Source organism: Pyrenophora tritici-repentis, chromosome 9, assembly GCF_003171515.1.
Source record: "Pyrenophora tritici-repentis strain M4 chromosome 9, whole genome shotgun sequence".
NCBI classification, from domain to species: domain Eukaryota; kingdom Fungi; phylum Ascomycota; class Dothideomycetes; order Pleosporales; family Pleosporaceae; genus Pyrenophora; species Pyrenophora tritici-repentis.
The window spans coordinates 635,296-652,181 of NC_089398.1; the positions used below are offsets into that span (position 1 = coordinate 635,296).

The following is a 16,886-nucleotide window of genomic DNA, read 5'->3' on the forward strand; positions in this document are numbered from 1 at the left end:
CAAGCAAGGAACCCGCCATCTCCCAACCTCGTCACTTCCCTTCATTCCTGCCTTGACCCTCCCATATCGGCGACTGACCCATCGTCTCCACTCCGTCTCACCCCTTCACCGTCACCACCATCCGCCCTCACGATATCTTCACCTTTGCGCATATCTTTATATAGTCAATCCAGCTTTTACACGTCGATGCACTGAGTCATTGGGGCTTAAATTAAGGTTGTTTTGATTTTGGCTATCCGCAATTACACCCTACATGCTCTATTGCTACAACAACCTCGACATACCCCCCAAACAAACAAACACGCCACATCCAACATCACACCAACATAGCAACATGGAGCGCACACCATCACCGCCGCGTCGCGTTCACACGCCACCCGCGCCAATGTATGGCGACACCTACGAGCCCTTTTCACCGCGTCGCTCCAGCAGGGTGGCCGCCCAACGCGATAGTCACCTTCACCTTCACCGCGAGCAAACAAGCCCGCGCACTAGGCGCGACATCACCCCAACTGCCTCCAGCAAACGGTCTGCCACCCGCGCCAACCCGTTTGTATTCTCCCCACCGTCGTCGCCCGTTTCTCCACCAAAACAACAACAACAACTACGTTCGCCCCGTTCTACCCGTCGCGCACCGTTGGAGTTAAACCCGCTCGACTCAGATTCAGATCACGCTGCGCCTACCCCAGCGCGCCGCTTTCTTGCAGCAGCCATGGCTCCCGTAAGTTGTCCCACCGTAGCTCACCGCGCTTCGGCCCGATGCGCGTGTCCAACAACGCGCGCGTCATCGCCAAAGTGCTGCACGCTGTGCGACCACAACATGTTCTTCAATACTAATTCATGTAGGGCATGCTCCCAACTCCAGCCAAGACGCCTCGCAAGCGCCGTGTTGACGATGTGAGCTCTACAGCGCGCATTCTGTTTCCAACCAACCGTCCGTCAACAATCGAAGAGGCCATGCCGACTCCTCGCAAGTCCCGCAAGACCAAGAACCTCTACACCTTGGAGAGCTTCGCGGACCAGATGAATGAGAACACTGAAAAGATTCCCATCTACACCGACTCCAAGGAGCGCGTACCCACACCTGGCGCACAGACCGAAGAGAACCCATTCCTGTCCAAGAAAGGCAAGGGCAAGGCGAAGGCAGCTCCATCAAAGCCCAAGAAGGCTGACAAGAGGACGGCGAAGATGGATGAGGCAGTTAATCGCGACGAGGGTATGGTCTACATCTTCCGTGGTCGCAAGGTCTTCAGGAAATTCCATGACGACCCACCGTCGGGCGCTTCAGACGCAGAGCAAGATGATGATCTCTCCGCCGATGACAGACAAGTCCGCCGCCAGATTGGTCATGAAGCACGTCGTCCACTCACTCGTTCATCAATCAAGCCACGCACGCTGTTTGTGCAGGAGATCAAGGAGCGTAATCTCGCACATGGCATCGTGAGCGAAGACGAAGAGGCTACTACCGACATTGAAGCCCCTACCGTCGCTACCCCGAGCCGGAGAAAAGGCAAGGGTGTACAGGCTCCGTCTTTAGAGACCACGCCACCGCCCACTGTTCGCAAGTTCAAGAAGGGCAAGTCTTTCGACAGGCATCTAGCTCAAACCATCGGCTAACACCCTTAGCAGAGATTTCATTCGACTCATGGTCGCGTGTCAAGTCGTCACACAGCTCAAGCAGTTCATCGTCAAAGGGTACAAAGAAGCGAGGGGGCGAACCTCTTGAGCATGCATCAGCGAGCAAGCGCGCTCGAAGTGAGCATTCCCCGTTCGCCTTGTCGTTTGACAACTAACGGAGCGACAGCCCGTTCTTCTTGAGTCTTCACATTGCGCCAGCCGTGTTGTCATGGTTTATCAACATTGAAAACTTTGTTCTCACACTAGGGAAGAGGAAGGTTTGTTCTCACACTAGGGAAGAGGAAGGTTTGTTCTCTTTCCCCTGGGCTTTCTTGCACTTGCCTTTTTATGTTTTTGCATAGCGAGCGTATGTCTGCTTTTGATCAGCAAAAAAAAGGGATACCCATGTGAATCTTTACGAAGTGGCTATGCCCCACGGCCTTTTACTTTGTTGGGGGCGAGGGCACACTTTCTGCTCTCATCTTAATGTAAGACGAGAGCTACTACTACCGCTACAGCTTGACGGTCGATGTTTGGCTGTCTGGCTGCTTTACTTTAGTTGCCGGTGTGGATGTCTACTGCGTTGGCTGGCACATGCCTGGCCACCAGTTTTGTGTGAAGGGATGGACAGTTAGTATAGCAAAATAAATATAAGAGAGATGTATATCTCAGTATTAACGTCTTTGTTTGATGCTAGTGCCGTGGTGTCTACACCGACGATCCCAACTGCTGCTCTACACGCAGCTACGAAGTCTTCTTCTCCACCTTCTTAAAAAACGCACTCATCTTCTTCATCCCACTCGTATCCACCTTCTTCAACTGCTTCACGCCCCTCCCCTCACTCTTCTTCCTCTTCTCCTCCTCTTCCTTCTTCCGTTTCTTCTCTTCGCGCTCCGCTACCTTGTCGTCGTCTTCCTCGATCGCCCGCTTCCGGCTGATGTTATCCGAAATGCTGCGTAAGGCGAGCGCCTCGGATTTCAGAGCAGCGATGGCGGTGAGGTGGGAGGTTAGAGGAGCGAAGAGGGGAGTGTTGAGGGTGAGGGGTTGGAGTGTGGGGCGGATGGAGGCGGGTATGTAGGTGCTGAAGAGGTAGGTGAGGGATGTGCGGAGGCGGAGAAGAGGGGGGATTGTGGGGAGTGTTGTGAGGGGTTGGGGTGCTTCTGTTGTTGTTTGCTCGGTTGATGTAGTTTCTGTCGTTGTGGTTGTAGATGTAGTGGTCGTAGCTTCTGTGGAAGTCTGTTCGGTGGTTGAAACGCTACTTTCTTCCCGCTTGATACTCATGACTGGTATCTCCAACGCTGTCCTTACCAACTTATCTTCCATTGAGGGTGGTAAGCCCTTTGCAACCATTCGTTCTGCCTTTTTTATTAGGGCAGCGCTGAGCTTCTCCATGGATATACGGTACATGGTTTCATCACCTGCGTCTACGGTATCGCACAGGACGCGCATTCTCCGCTCCACGAGCGACTTTAGCGTAGGGTATTGCGATAGCAGCGCTTTCCAGTGTGGGGAGGAAGAGGAGAGCATGTCTAGATAGTCTTCTAGGGCGAGGAAGTGTTGTTTAGTGTCTTTTGCGGACTTGGGCGCTAGCGCAGGGAGGATGAGGAAAAGGGCATCAATGGGTGTTGCAATAAAGAGGTCGGCGGTCTTGTTGATGTAGCCGCTGCCTATCCGTGCTATATCCTCCTTCTCTTCTGTGGTTTCTTCATCTTGGGGTTCAGACGACTCCCCTGTGATTAGCCAACTTCTGCAGTCTTTCTTCGGCGCGGCGATGCGTGTGAACTCGTAGAAGCCCTTCTCAGGACAAAAGAAGTACCGTGAGGGTGTCGCATTGGCGGGATTGTCCAGTGTGACTATGCGCGCATCTTTTGAGGCATCCTTCGGGAGTACGAAGAGCTTAGGTGGGTTGGACGTGCTTGCGGGTAGTGGTTTGACCGTAGAGGTCGGTGGTTCTGGTGTTGAGGCTTTGGGAGCTGCCTTTGTAGGTTTTGAGCGTGTGCGAGCCATTGCGATGATATCTCTATGTGAATTCGTCGTTTAGAAGATGCCTGTATCACATGCGCCGTAACTATGGGGTTGTGGTTCACGTTGGTGTCGCGACGCGTCGAACGCGCCCTATCCCTGCAAAATGGCCCTGTTTCACGGTTTCGGGGGAGATTACCGCCGGAGTGAACCACACTACCGCATGTCAACAAACGCCCACCCACATCTTCCCGGCAATGCATCTGCCGTTTGCCGTGCTTTATTAAACTATTGAAGGTCCGGGCATATTAGTTTTTGCTTCGCTGCGGTTCCATTATTGCTATGGGCTTGGTGCGAGTTAGCGCTCTCAACCACCACAGTCATGATCGTCCGGGAGAGCCCCAAGGGCAAAGGTATGTAGTGAATGACTGTGCCGAGGGAATGCTTTCACTAAACCTCGTCAAGTTAAGGAAAACCAACCAAACTGGCCGCCGCAGTCGTCCGTTGAGGCCCTTCTCAGCTCACCGTCCGCACGCAAAAAGTACGAGAGGCGCCGAGAACGCAATTCTATTTCGCCCTCACCGTCGAAGCGCCACCCCATGTCCCGAGGCAACGCACAACTCGATAGTGATGGAGATGAGGATGAAGAGACGCTTCAGCTCAAGTTGCAAGCCATCGAGGCAAAGTTGAAGCTCAAGGCACTACAGAGAAAACGGACGACATCGAGCGATGCAGATCGCGATGGGGCTTCCTCGCGCGCAAGCACAACCATGGGTATGGGTATGCGCAGGCTGGACATATCGCGAACAGAGCCCATACAAGAGAGCGACATTCAAGTTCCGCATTCACCGGTCCGGACACGACGACAGCTGGATGAGCCAAAGAGTCCTGCGCGGGTCATGCTGGGCATCGACAAGGGTCTGACGGCTCGCGACATTAGTCTGAAGCGACCGGGGAGCGTCCTGGGCCGGGCAGGAAGATCAAATTCGACAAGAAGCATGGAACCCCCAAAGATCAAGTCATTCAGCGAGCGCATTGCAGAGAGCAGAAATAAGGAAAAAGTGCGAGAAGAGAAGGAGGAAAAGGCGGAGCAGCGGAGGAGCAGAGGTTTCGGTTTGCAGAGCATAGAAGGATTGAGGGAACGACCATCACTATCACGCACAAGCTCATCCCAAAGTACCGACACTAGGAGTTCCCGCGATATGCCGCCGCCAGCGCCTAGGAATCTCAACCGAATGGCAAATCGCGCGTCAGTCGACTTGACCTTGAGGAATCCACCATCTTCTGCACCACGACCCGGCTCCACGTCTTTCCCGCCCCCACGGCCCATTTCCATGTCATTTCCACCACCACAGTCACCCCGACCCGGTTCCACTTTGTCATTTCGTTCAGAAAGTACACGTCCATCTTCAAAGTCTTCTTCCAATGGGTTCGGCGCTTCAACGGCTTCAAAATATGCGGAGATTTCCTCACGAGACGACAGTGCCGATGCACCTAGTTTTGAATCCTTCTCTGGTCTACACCTCAAGTCCCGGGAGATGCAACATAACGTAGTAACGCGCACGCTGGAAGGCAAGACAGTGCTGACAATACCACAATTACTGAAGACTGTCAAGGCGCCTGCGTATGATCCTCCGGATTTGGAGAATGACTATGTTGTGCTTGGTGTTATTTGCTCCAAGTCAACACCCTACGATTCCAAGAATGCAGCCAAGGACCAGAGCAAAGATAGCCGAGAGAGGGATGCAGATCCAAACGGCAAGTTCATGGTCCTGAAACTGACGGATTTGAAATGGGAGCTTGATCTATTCCTGTTTGATACTGGGTTTTCTCAATTTTGGAAGCTTCCCGTTGGTACACTCGTCGCCATCCTTAATCCGGACATCATGCCGCCACGGAATCGAGATACTGGCAAGTTCAGTCTCAAGCTCTCTAGCTCGGACGACACCATTCTTGAACTTGGCACAGCACGAGACTTGGAGTTTTGCCATGCGCAACGGAAAGATGGCAAGGAGTGCACCCAGTGGATCGATGGTCGTAAGACTGAGTACTGCGAGTTTCACATCCAATTACAAGTCGAGAAAGCCAAGAAGGGTCGCATGCAGGTCAACACCATGACTGGCTTCGGTGGAGGCCCAGGTGGCGGTAAGTTTGGCATGTTCAGTGGCCGGAGTAGCGGACCCAAGGGAGACGAGCTCAAGAGGGAAGGTAAATACCATGATCGAGAACTCCATGAAACGGTCTACATTGCACCGCGTCCTGGTGGTGCAGCCAAGCTGATTGATCGCGACCATCAGAGCTGGGAAGGCGGTGCGAACCGCGAAGACCGGTTCCGGAAACAACTTGCCGAAAAGGAGAAGGAGAGAGAACTTGCTAAGAAGCTTGGAACAATGGGAGATGGCAGTACCGGAGGCGACTATATGAAGATCAAAGCTGCCGGTACGCAAAACCTACCTGCTCGAGGCTATACCTCTTCTCAAGGATCGGGAGCAGCAAAGCCAGACAAGCCAGACGGTAGCGACTTTGCTAGCCTTCTCAACAGAACCTCCGCAGACGTATCCCTGGCACCCGTCAAGCGCAAGCGGACCGTATCCGGTAAATCGACAAATGCAAGCGACCCCGTCGGCTGGGGTTTCAAGTACGGCCGCATACCGTCGCCCAAGAAGGTCATACAATCAGCGTTTCGCGGTACACGCGGCGAAACCAGCCCAGCAAAGAAGCGCGCCCGCCTCTTCCTGGACGGCAAAGGTATCCGCGAGCCCGGCCGAGAAAGCCTCGGTGGCCTCGACGCAGGTCTCATTGCAGCTATGGACGATGATGATGACGACTTGGAGGTCGTCTGATGGAATTAATGTTTACTTTTGTGAGACGTTTTTCTGCGACGCAACGACCCGCATCGGAACGAAACAAAGAAAGAAAAATGCAGCAAAGAAGACAAGATGGAAGGAACAAATGATGGGCGTTTCGTTGGTTGGATGTTGTCACGCTCGCTGATTGGCTAGAGCTTAAGCGAAAGGGAGAAGGAAGTGGGGTGGATTTTTTTATTTGTTGAACTTTTTTTTTGTCTCTTGGTTTCCGACGTTCCGAGAAAACCGATCCCGCAGCCAGGCTTGAGTTAGCGTAGCCAGCCTCCTCAGTAACGACTTTCCTTTGTATGTATCAATATTATACCCGTATATGTTCTTGACTGGACTGTGTTTTTGAGACTGAAGTTGTTGTGTGAAAGTCACGATAACTGGTTCTACTTGAGGAGTCATTCTACACACGGCATCTCCCTATCCACACACCCAAACCGACCAACTGCAAGAAAGGCCCAGGGCCAACACCCCTATCCCACAACCATGGCATCATCAACTTCGCCGGAAGACAACAAAATCTACGCCTTGATAAATTACGAAGACGCCTACGTTCAACCCCTCATCCTGTCCGCCCTTGAGAAATGTCTTCCACCATTATCCTACCATCTCATAACCTCGCTCTCTGATCTGCCCAAACCCACATCCCGGCTTCTCCAATTCGTGCAATACGAAGCCATCGATTGGGACCACCTAACCTCCCACCCAACGACATCCCTCGCAAACGCCTACGTCATCCGCAAAGCTTTGATCCGCAAACACTACCTCAGCACCACGATCGCAAACTGGGTAACCAAGTATCCGGATTCCGTGCTCAAAGATCACGTGAAGTCCAGTGTAGAATTTGAAGTAGATTACGCCGAGTTTCTAGATGATGCACTTGTGGAAGCATGGGAGTTGAGGGAGAGTTGGGCGAGGAACGAGCAACTGGACGAGGAAGAAGAAGGGGATGAGAAGGCGAAGAAGAAGCGGGAATGGTGGATTTTGAAACCGGGGATGAGTGAGAGGGGCCAGGGGATACGGCTGTTTTCGAGTGAAGAGGAACTTACTGACATCTTTGAGGAGTGGGATCCTGAGAGTAGTGATGATGAAGACGAAAATGCGAGGAGCGATATCAACGATGCCAATAAAGAGGAGAAGCAAGAAAACGACGGTATCATAACATCTCAACTCCGTCACTTCATCGCTCAACCATACATCCACCCACCCCTCCTCCTGCCTCCCCCACAAACTCCCCAAGACACCTCAACGTCAACAAGCAGCCTCCGCAAATTCCACATAAGAACATACGTCCTAGCCACCGGCGCCCTACAAGTCTACATCTACCGCCCCATGCTCGCCCTTTTCGCCGCACGACCCTACCTACGCCCCTGGGACGCCGCACTACAGAAAAACCGCGATGAAGCCATGCGCGCCCATCTAACGAATACGTGTCTCCAAGAATCTGGAGATAGAGAGGGCAGCGTGGGTTTGTTCTGGGATTTACCTGATGAGCTTCCTACGCAGCCCGAGTTCTCCTCTTCTGGCAGCACAGCGGAAGCAAAGGGGGACTGGAAGTCACAAATCTTCACTGAAATCCAGAGTATAACTGGTGCTACGTTTGAAGCGGCGGCACGTGGCATGGGCATTCATTTCCAACCGCTGCCAAATGCGTTTGAGGTTTTTGGGCTGGATTTTATGGTTTCGGTGGAAGAAGACGGGGGACTGAAGACGTGGTTGTTGGAGGTTAATGCGTTTCCGGATTTTAGGCAGACGGGGGATGAGTTGAAGGGGTTGGTGGAGGGCTTGCTTGAGGGCGTTGTGGGCGTGGGTATTGGGGGGTTCTTCGGGGTTGGTGGGGAGAAGGGTCGAGAGGAGAAGATGGTGAAGGTTCTGGATATTGATCTGGGGAGACGGTGAGGGGTGTTGTAGTGGCGGTGCAATGATGGATAGGCGCATTTTTGGGCTTGTAGAAGGCCGCATTGCAAGAAAGTACTATGATCAATTTCCGATAACATATGTCAAGCGTTGGAATACAGAACGCACACGTCCACTGTCCACTCAATAATAGTCACCAGATCCACCCTTCATCGCTTCCATAGCTGCTAGAAGCTTCCGCATCTGCTGCGGATCGATACCTTCCTCGTCGCTGTCGTAGAAATCATCGTAATCAGCATAATCATCGTCCATCTCGAAATCATTAGAGATGAGATCCTCGTCGATATCGTAGCCAAAATCAAACTGATCCTTCCAGTCTTCCTCGGCTTCCTCGGCTTCGCCGTTACTGTGTCCGCCCTTCTTGTATTCACCAGTACCAGGGACACGGGACAATGGCGTACGAGACATATCCCGTATCAGCGCCTGCAACCCATCATTGCCGTCATCGTATTCAAACACAATCTCCAGCGCTGGTCTGCACTTTGTCAAAAACTCCAGAAAGCGTACTCGCCCGCCACCGCTGCTGATGTACAAGCCGCGGAATTCGAGGTATCTCAATTTCGGCACAAAGCTCTTTGTCAGACTATCAACTATATATACCTTCATGCTATTGTAGCAAGAAGGTCGGCCTTTTTGTTATTCAACACTCTTGTCAGTCAGCCAATCCAATGTACTGTTGAGACGCGTGCGTTTGGAGGTATTTCCTTTGACCACGTTGATGATTACAGACTCGATTTCCTTGCAGGATTTGAGGATGTTGGGGAAGGCGGCACGGGTAAGATTGTGGGTTCCTCGAAGCGCGATGACCTGTAGGGAGGGACAGGCTTTGACGAGTTTATCGACGCCTGCATCTGAAATATCAATTGCCCGGCTGCGACTATCATCTCCTGCAATGAATACGCGTAGGGATTTGAGGAAGACAGGGTCTGCTGTTGTGATCACGTCAATGACGGAGCTGAATGAAGTTAGCGCGTGTCGTCAGAGGTTATGCAAGGGGCCAGACGTACTTGTCGACATTGATCATAGGGGAAAATTAAATCTTCAGAATCTGCTTAGTAGTGCTGCCGAACTTGCGCAGACTATCAACGCGCAGTGTTTGATCTTGAGAGATCATAGGAGGTTCGTACAAGATCGGTTTCCCTGCTCTTGTCTTTGCACATCATTGGAAATCTTCCCATGATCAATCATACGGCATCTGACCACTGAGACGCGTATCCCATTGGCGTTTTGGCTCATCCCATGGCCCATAGGGCTCATTGGGGGGTATATCTTCGTCGGGTGTCGAGTAACCCGATCCCACTTGTTGCTGTTCCTTCTCTTTGCGTTTCTGTCGGTTCTTTGCTCGATTACGCTTCTTGGCGGAGGAGGACGCTGATGATTTCATGATTGAATGAGATTGGGAAGATAATGTATGAAAGTTCAAGCTGGGCGAGGATGTACATGGTGGGTGTCTCCATATTTTCCCCGCGCGTTGCCTAAATAGGATTAGTGGGTTCACGTTCGCGATACTTCGCTTTCACCATCAGATGCGGTGACGTCACAGATGGTCCAGAGAGCTGTCTGCTGTAACGTCGAGAACTGCATCAAATGCGGGGATGGTTAATCATAACGAATCTTGTTGTGTGCAACGATCAAGTACCTATGTTGCGCAGGATGACTCATGTCGTGCCATTTCCGCATTTGACCTCAGGTAACAAGATTGATAAGGGCCAGGGCGTAGGGCGTCGACATATCATCCAATTGCGAACAATCTCTGCGAGCTTCCTCATCCTCCTTAGCGCTTGGTGTTGCCTTGATATCCACACAGATGACTCATTCACGGGCTGCCTGAGGTACCACGATATAAATCTGACCTAGATCCAACTCTGGAGAGCCAATCGCCATCATCCACTCCATCATATCCATTCATTTCGTCTTCAAAATGTCACGCTTCGACTTCCACATCACGACACCTCGTCTATACCTCTCATACTGCGATCCAACCCTCGATGCTCACTGCGACTTTTTTCTCGAGCTTCTCCACAGCGCCCCATCCAGAAAATGGCATCCAAATGTCCTCGAGACAATTCCAGATCGCGAAGCTGCCCGCAAGATACTGGCAGCCGGTGAAGAAAGATTGATAAAGACAGGTTACGGGCGTTACCTCATCAGCTTGAAGCCTGAAAACGAAGACGAGTCCGGAAAGCCCTTTTCAGAGAGGGAATTTGAGCACATTGGCCTTGTGAGCATGCAAGTAGCGAGAATTGACGGTATTCCTGGACCAACGATTCCGGATGTAGGGTTCAATATGATGGAAAAATATCATGGAAAAGGATACGCGACCGAGGCGGTACAGGAGTTGATAAAGTACTATGAGACGAAGGGCATCAAAGAGTTTGCGGGTTTGACGCACGTGACCAATGAGCCTTCGATGAAACTGTTTCGTAGAGCCGGATTCAAGAGCTGGGGTACCAGGACTGTAAAGGGCATTATGTGGACGGGTGAGGATGTTGAGGTGAACGTTTGGACTTGTGGAATTGCGGATGGGAGCAAGTTGGAGGAGTTTGGTTTGTGAGAATGAGAGGCATAGTGTATGCCTAGTATACACGATAATATCTGGCCTTCCTTCCAGTAATCTGAATCGTCGACCCTCAATCGTCGCGACTTGATGATTTTTGGGAAACCTTGGAGTCACTAACCTTCCCAACATTTGTGTAGTTATTCTCTTCTTCTCCCACTTCAATACCATCCAGACGTTCAAAACCAGTAACAACTTTGGTGATGAGTGTTTGTCTATGCGGAAAGAAGAGATTACAAAAGTAGTATATGAAGATGGATAAGAAAAAGCCATAAAGCCAGTTGAACGTGAAAAGGTGTTGAAGTCCGTCGGCAAGTTTGATGTCGGGGTTCACCTTGTTCGCCAGACCGGGCAATAGTGGTATAATAGTGACAAACACTGCAATGAAAGCCCTCCAGTTCGTTCCATACCGACCATAGCGGTAGATGCCACGTGGGTCGTATAAAGCGGGGACGTCGTATCTTCGATGTTTGACTAGCCAGTAGTCGGTAAAGAGTATGCCAGCCATGGGTGCCATGAATATGGCATAGGCACTCATGAAATTGAGGAAAGCCTTGCCAGACGCTACAATGATCCAAGGACACAGCGCCCAACCTCCAATGAAAGCCACTAGAATGGACCCACGACGCACATTGAAGTACTTGGGTGCAAGCGTTGTAACGTCATTGGCGAAAGATACGGCGTTGGCGCTAATGTTGACGCTGAGCTGTCCAAGCAACCAGATCGAGGCGCAAAAGAAGGCTGCAGCACGGCCACCAGGAGTATTCATCCAGGTATCGATGATTTGGAGTGGCGTCCAGTAGGCTGTGCCCCAAATCTGTTGCGCAGCAGATGCAGACACAATACCCATCAAAGCCACCATGGTCTTGAAGAATGGAATCACTGGCATCTGCCAGTACTGAGCTCGAGGATCTTTGCTGAACCTTGAAAAGTCGGGAATGTTGACGGCGAGGGTACTATAACCTCCTGTGATGCTTGTCATGCCAGACAGCCAAAGCCAAGCCCGTTCAGACCCATGCACAGAGGCCGGACGAGAGAAGAAGGTGCCATTGCCACCTGCTTTGACGGCAACCCAGACAGTCATCCCAATGGCTACAGGCGGCAATAAGATTGTCTTCACCCAAAACATGTACTGAAGCTTGTGGGTAGGGATAAGAAGAAACGGAAATTGGACGAGCCAATACAGAAAGTACGAGACCATTCCAGCCGTTGTAAGGCCAACTGATGCAGGTAGGTGGTTAGGTAGTGCCCGAAAGCTCGGCCAGATGGCTGTAAGGATCTGTGATTGTATCAGATGTGTCGTTTTGGCGTAATGTCGTCTTCACATACCACTGTTACGCATGTTCCTCCATTAGCCGTCTGTACACCAAACCAGAACATGGCCAAGACACCTCTACTAAGAACAGCAAAGTAGCTGAACCAGTAACCGAAGCTCGCGCGAGATGCGATAGGGAAAGGGACGTGCAGATTTGATCCGATGGCGCCATTGAGTACCGTTGGTAAAGCGTTGCATATTCCTGCCACGAGCGTGATGACGACAGCGTCGGTTGCAGTCAGACCTGCATCTGTCAGCATGTACTCGTATGCTGCAGCATGTTGTACCGGATAGGAATACCAGAGGCGAAAATAGCCGATCCTGAGCTCCAAGTTGAGATGGTTACCAAGTCCGAGAACCAGTAGGTCACGAAAGCACTCTTGCCCCAAGTGCGCTTCTCCGGCGGCACCGGTTCCATATCCGCATTCGTCCAGACATCAGGTGGTGCGATACCGCTATTTTGCTTAGGAAGCCGCCAGCTGGATGCATCTGTGAGACGCTGATGAACTTTTTCCTTTACTGCATGGCCGCGGTTGCGGATGCTGCGTGAAGAAAGCATGGCTGAAGCGTACTCTCAAATGTATACTCTGTACTCACGCAGGTTTGTGAAGTATATTTAATCGCCAGTCAAAACGCCACTAGTGTTTGCCCATGTAGTGTCAGTCTTAGGGTGCATCTAGGGCCGTTGTACAGATATGGCTGCGTGCGCGCCATTAGATGGAGTGGAGGAGAACATGGGTTCGCGATATTCTTATCACTCGCATCGGTCTGGTTGGAGCGGAAGTCCTTCGCTGCCGAGAGTAGGATTCACATGCTTGATTGATTGTATTCCTCTTAAGGTGCATGGATAAGCGTCGCTCATGTCATGATTTGGGACACGTTGAGATGGGGTTAAGTGGACGTCGCCAGGATAGGATGTCGCCACCCGAAGCTCGGCCGGCCTAGCGCTAATCTCGTGCGCAACGTCACGTTCCTTATCATCCCTCCTCTCCACCCAACGCTTATCTACAACAGTTTCCTGAATCATGGCCACTACACACGTATCTAATAATCTGGGTTCACATAGCCTCAGACAGTCATGTCGGTCTCGTCACGAAGCAGGCTGACCTGCTCAGCATGTACGAGGCGGAAGGTCAAATGCAGCAAGACAGTCCCTTGCACCAATTGTATTCGGAGGAGACAGCAAGACACGTGTGGAATAGACGATATACAAGGCGATCCGACTTCTCCATCACGGTCTTTGTCTTCACAAGCGCAGGAGCTTGAATTTCTGCGACAGCGGCTCACGCAGCTCGAAAATGAGGGTTATCAAGCTAGTCTAACGAACGATTGCACTACAACGCGCGACCTGCAGCCGGAGACACCGACGTGTGCACCAACGAAGCCACTGATGACAGTAATAGCATTTCTGCAAATCGAGATACTGCGACAGTACTAGAGTTTCTTGCCTGGGGAAGGAGGAAAGATCCGGATTGCCATACAGTCATCTTTCATGAACCTATTGAGAATGCTTCACCAGGGACAGATGCTCGTATACTCGAAGACTTGTCGCAGCTTCCAGTGGTTCAAAATTTACTCCCAAGTGCACAGCAAGTCCGATAATTGGTCGACTACCATAGGGACTGCCTTTCGTGGTATCACGGCAGCTACTTCGACCCCACATTCCAAACGCAACTGTCAGACTTCTATGACAAATACAATGGCCTCATTGAGGATTCTTCTGTCAATCTACAATGGGTCGCACTCTTATTCTCAATCCTCGCGGCGAGCCTAACATGCGCACCGGATACTCAAGCGCAGGCGTGGGGTTTTGACGAAGCGGAGCGAGAAACGCTTTCGAGGCGATGGTTCCAAGCCATTATCACTTGCCTCAATTGAGCCAATTATACAAGCAACTTGAACATTTTCTCATGCCAAGCAATAGCCACAGCGACAGTTTCCGATCATCTCCTAGGATTCAGCACGACTCAAAGCATACATCTTGCAACCGCTGTGCCCATTGCACAATCTCTGGGCCGCCATCGTCTAGGACCTGATGCAGCAGGGGATTTAATGGCGAATGAGATAGGTCGCCGAGTCTGGTGCCAGCTTTGCAGTCAAGATTGGTTCAGCATACCGTTCTCGGAAAGCTACCTCATCAGTCCCAAGTATTCTACGTCTGCACCACTATCAAATAGTCATGACCACAATCTAGTCCTAGTTGACGCCAACATACCCACGACCATAAGCTACTCTCGGTTCTTACGGGATATCGCAATCATCATACCCCAACTTCAAGATGGCCTCGTCTCTGCCAATACAGCCTATACTCGTTATGAGAAGGTTCTGAATTGCGACGCCCAACTTCGTGCTCTAGCAACACGAGAACGGCCCCTTTTCATGACCAACGTGCCACTGGATCCCACTTGGCCTGTGTGGGTACCATGCGTACGACGTGCTCTTGCCATCACCTCAAGCCATAAGATAATCATGATACACCGCTCATTTTTACTGGATAGTTTTGTAAACCCTGTATTCGCATTCACTCGTCGGATTTGTCTTGCTGCCTCCAAGACCATCATCAAGAAATACAAGTGTCTGGTTGAAGAAGACGAGCCTATTTTGTGGATACATCACGCTTTCGCTGTGGCCGCATCTATCACTCTTTTGCTGGACGTTCTTCATCGTGACCCTGATGAAAAAGAGTGTATGGAGCACCGCACTCATGCCCAAGATATAGTACGTATATTGCGATCGCGACGCAATAGCATGATTGCAACCAGAGGAACAAAGTTGTTAGAAGCCATTCTTGCGCAGACGGCTCAGGAGGGTATGCAACAACGGAGGGGGAAGCGTAATAGAGATGGAACGCCTGCAATCAAGTTCAATGTCTCAGCCTTGGTCAGAGATTTTTTCAGGAGCAACAGCGCGAATAGACCACCTACGTTTTCACGAGATCACGTGCCAACATCTTGCTCCGCCGATCCGCCCCCGACATATCATTCAAGCGAAAACAACTCATCAAGTACGGACTTTGCGCAACTGGAGTCTTCTTTCCCCTCTTTAGTGGCAGGCGTGACTAGCTTTGATGACCTTTTGTATCTAGCAAACTACGACTTTCCAAATATCTGAATCGCTGTGCTTACGGTGTTGTTTTTCCTTCATCGAAGCTCATCGTTGTTTTCTTTCCACCGCTCTATTGCTGTACATTTTTGAATAATAGCTTGATCGCCTTTTGAACACCTAGTACGTCCTCCAATATCGGTTGATGTCCACTTTTCACGACCTCTACCTGAGATTTCCCGCCGACCAGCATACTAAGGTCCTTTGATCGCTCTATAGGACTAATCATATCTTTGTCTCCGGCAATGAATACGATCGGACATTTGATATTCTTGTATTGAGGGTCTTTATGGTCAAGACTCACGAGAGCTTCGCAAGTCTGTGCATAGCCTTCTGGGTCCGAAGTGCTCACGTCAGACTTGACAGCCTCCCGTGCAGCTGGATCCACTTTTCGCTCCTGACTACAGAAACCCCGTCAGTCGAATTCTGGTGGCTTTGATTGGTATGTGAGTCATGCTTACGTATCCTCGTAGAAGTTGGACTTGACCGCAGTTTTTGCAGCGATGTCGATACCAGTCTCCCTGACTGCCGTTGCGAGATCAAGCATGCGCTGCCGAACCGCAGGTATGTGGCCTGCTGTTCGACCAGGGCCAAGAAGCGCGAGACCTCCAATACATTCCGGGTATGCTGCGGCATAGTGCAAGGCGACAATGGCGCCAAGGGAGTGTTCAATAATCGCGATCTTGGATGCGTTCGATGCGCTCGGAGGTTTTTGTAGCGATGTGACAAACTCGTTCAAGTCGACAACATGGCCTGTGATCGAGATTTTTCTACTGGGGTCTGCCAGCGAGGTCTTTCCGAATCCTTGAAAGTCGATAAGAATGATGTTGTACGTCTGCGGGAGAGATGGAACGAGTGGGATGAATGTCTCGGTTGAGCCGCCGAGCCCATGAAGGCAGATCAGAAGTGGACCTGAAGGCTCACCACCTTGTAAGTAATGTAACTTGGTATCGGAGGACTTTGTGAAGTATGAAGAATTAAGCTGACGAGCAATCATGATGAAGGTTACCCACCCAAAAATACAGCCTCTGTAGCGTTCGACACAAAATGATGTACCTATTGCGAACTGGGCTGGAATGAACTTTACTTACTTGTGTTTTTACCGACACAGCGATCTGGGTGATGATAGTAAATGGAATGAGCAGCAGAGGTGGATGCTCGGCCGAGTTCCGTATGTGGTTAACCCAATCCGAGGCGTTATCATCACAGCATCGGTACCTCGGGCTCGGGATGATCACAAGAACCGCCACTTCACGTAACTGGTAGCACTATACGCGCCCGCGACAATCCTGGGGTTGTCAAGAGTGTGATTGCATAGCTCAACTGTGTCAAACAACACTCCTTCGATACGCAACAAACCAGCACAATGGTCGTCACAGTAGACTCCGCAACAATCAATTCAATCCGGTCACTCTCCTAGACCCACTTACCTATCTAGGTAGGGCTTAAACTCCTATAGGTAACTACTAGGCTTAAAGCGGTAATCAATCAATCCAATCTGAACCTTCTAGGACCCACTTAATTGATTGTTGCGGACTGTGCGTCACAGCAGTCATAACCG

The 16,886-nt window shown here is 51.0% G+C and overlaps 10 protein-coding genes across 10 annotated transcripts; 4 read left to right on the plus strand and 6 right to left on the minus strand.

Annotated features, from left to right (window-relative positions):
• Window positions 1–712: 712 nt before the first annotated feature.
• Window positions 713–1,617, plus strand: PtrM4_146070 (AvrE domain containing protein; the record flags this gene model as incomplete). Its single annotated transcript, XM_001938910.2, has 2 exons — window positions 713–721; window positions 847–1,617. The coding sequence occupies 2 exons, from the start codon at window positions 713–715 to the stop codon at window positions 1,615–1,617; spliced, it is 780 nt and encodes a 259-aa protein (XP_001938945.2).
• A 1,277-nt stretch (window positions 1,618–2,894) lies between these two features.
• PtrM4_146080 (RNase-H2-Ydr279 domain containing protein) lies at window positions 2,895–3,624 on the minus strand (the record flags this gene model as incomplete). The annotated part of the gene is made up of 2 exons (XM_066109855.1): window positions 2,895–2,900; window positions 2,926–3,624. The coding sequence occupies 2 exons, from the start codon at window positions 3,622–3,624 to the stop codon at window positions 2,895–2,897; spliced, it is 705 nt and encodes a 234-aa protein (XP_065959838.1).
• A 337-nt stretch (window positions 3,625–3,961) lies between these two features.
• Window positions 3,962–6,422, plus strand: PtrM4_146090 (zf-primase multi-domain protein; the record flags this gene model as incomplete). The annotated part of the gene is made up of 2 exons (XM_001938908.1): window positions 3,962–3,992; window positions 4,045–6,422. 2 exons carry the CDS (start codon window positions 3,962–3,964, stop codon window positions 6,420–6,422), a joined length of 2,409 nt encoding a protein of 802 aa, XP_001938943.1.
• Window positions 6,423–6,920: 498 nt separating this feature from the next.
• PtrM4_146100 (tubulin-tyrosine ligase family protein) lies at window positions 6,921–8,333 on the plus strand (the record flags this gene model as incomplete). Its single annotated transcript, XM_066109856.1, has 2 exons — window positions 6,921–7,283; window positions 7,497–8,333. The coding sequence occupies 2 exons, from the start codon at window positions 6,921–6,923 to the stop codon at window positions 8,331–8,333; spliced, it is 1,200 nt and encodes a 399-aa protein (XP_065959839.1).
• Window positions 8,334–8,474: 141 nt separating this feature from the next.
• Window positions 8,475–8,957, minus strand: PtrM4_146110 (uncharacterized protein; the record flags this gene model as incomplete). The annotated part of the gene is made up of 1 exon (XM_001938906.2): window positions 8,475–8,957. One exon carries the CDS (start codon window positions 8,955–8,957, stop codon window positions 8,475–8,477), a length of 483 nt encoding a protein of 160 aa, XP_001938941.2.
• Window positions 8,958–8,987: 30 nt separating this feature from the next.
• On the minus strand, window positions 8,988–9,375 carry PtrM4_146120 (uncharacterized protein; the record flags this gene model as incomplete). The annotated part of the gene is made up of 2 exons (XM_066109857.1): window positions 8,988–9,306; window positions 9,359–9,375. 2 exons carry the CDS (start codon window positions 9,373–9,375, stop codon window positions 8,988–8,990), a joined length of 336 nt encoding a protein of 111 aa, XP_065959840.1.
• Window positions 9,376–9,531: 156 nt separating this feature from the next.
• Window positions 9,532–9,735, minus strand: PtrM4_146130 (uncharacterized protein; the record flags this gene model as incomplete). Its single annotated transcript, XM_066109858.1, has 1 exon — window positions 9,532–9,735. One exon carries the CDS (start codon window positions 9,733–9,735, stop codon window positions 9,532–9,534), a length of 204 nt encoding a protein of 67 aa, XP_065959841.1.
• A 537-nt stretch (window positions 9,736–10,272) lies between these two features.
• Window positions 10,273–10,905, plus strand: PtrM4_146140 (RimL, Acetyltransferase, including N-acetylase ribosomal protein; the record flags this gene model as incomplete). The annotated part of the gene is made up of 1 exon (XM_001938905.1): window positions 10,273–10,905. The coding sequence occupies one exon, from the start codon at window positions 10,273–10,275 to the stop codon at window positions 10,903–10,905; it is 633 nt and encodes a 210-aa protein (XP_001938940.1).
• A 76-nt stretch (window positions 10,906–10,981) lies between these two features.
• PtrM4_146150 (FUI1, Cytosine-uracil-thiamine-allantoin permease) lies at window positions 10,982–12,782 on the minus strand (the record flags this gene model as incomplete). The annotated part of the gene is made up of 3 exons (XM_066109859.1): window positions 10,982–12,187; window positions 12,238–12,467; window positions 12,488–12,782. The coding sequence occupies 3 exons, from the start codon at window positions 12,780–12,782 to the stop codon at window positions 10,982–10,984; spliced, it is 1,731 nt and encodes a 576-aa protein (XP_065959842.1).
• Window positions 12,783–15,398: 2,616 nt separating this feature from the next.
• Window positions 15,399–16,322, minus strand: PtrM4_146160 (MhpC, hydrolase or acyltransferase (alpha-beta hydrolase superfamily); the record flags this gene model as incomplete). Its single annotated transcript, XM_001938903.1, has 2 exons — window positions 15,399–15,726; window positions 15,787–16,322. 2 exons carry the CDS (start codon window positions 16,320–16,322, stop codon window positions 15,399–15,401), a joined length of 864 nt encoding a protein of 287 aa, XP_001938938.1.
• Between the last annotated feature and the right edge of the window lie 564 nt (window positions 16,323–16,886).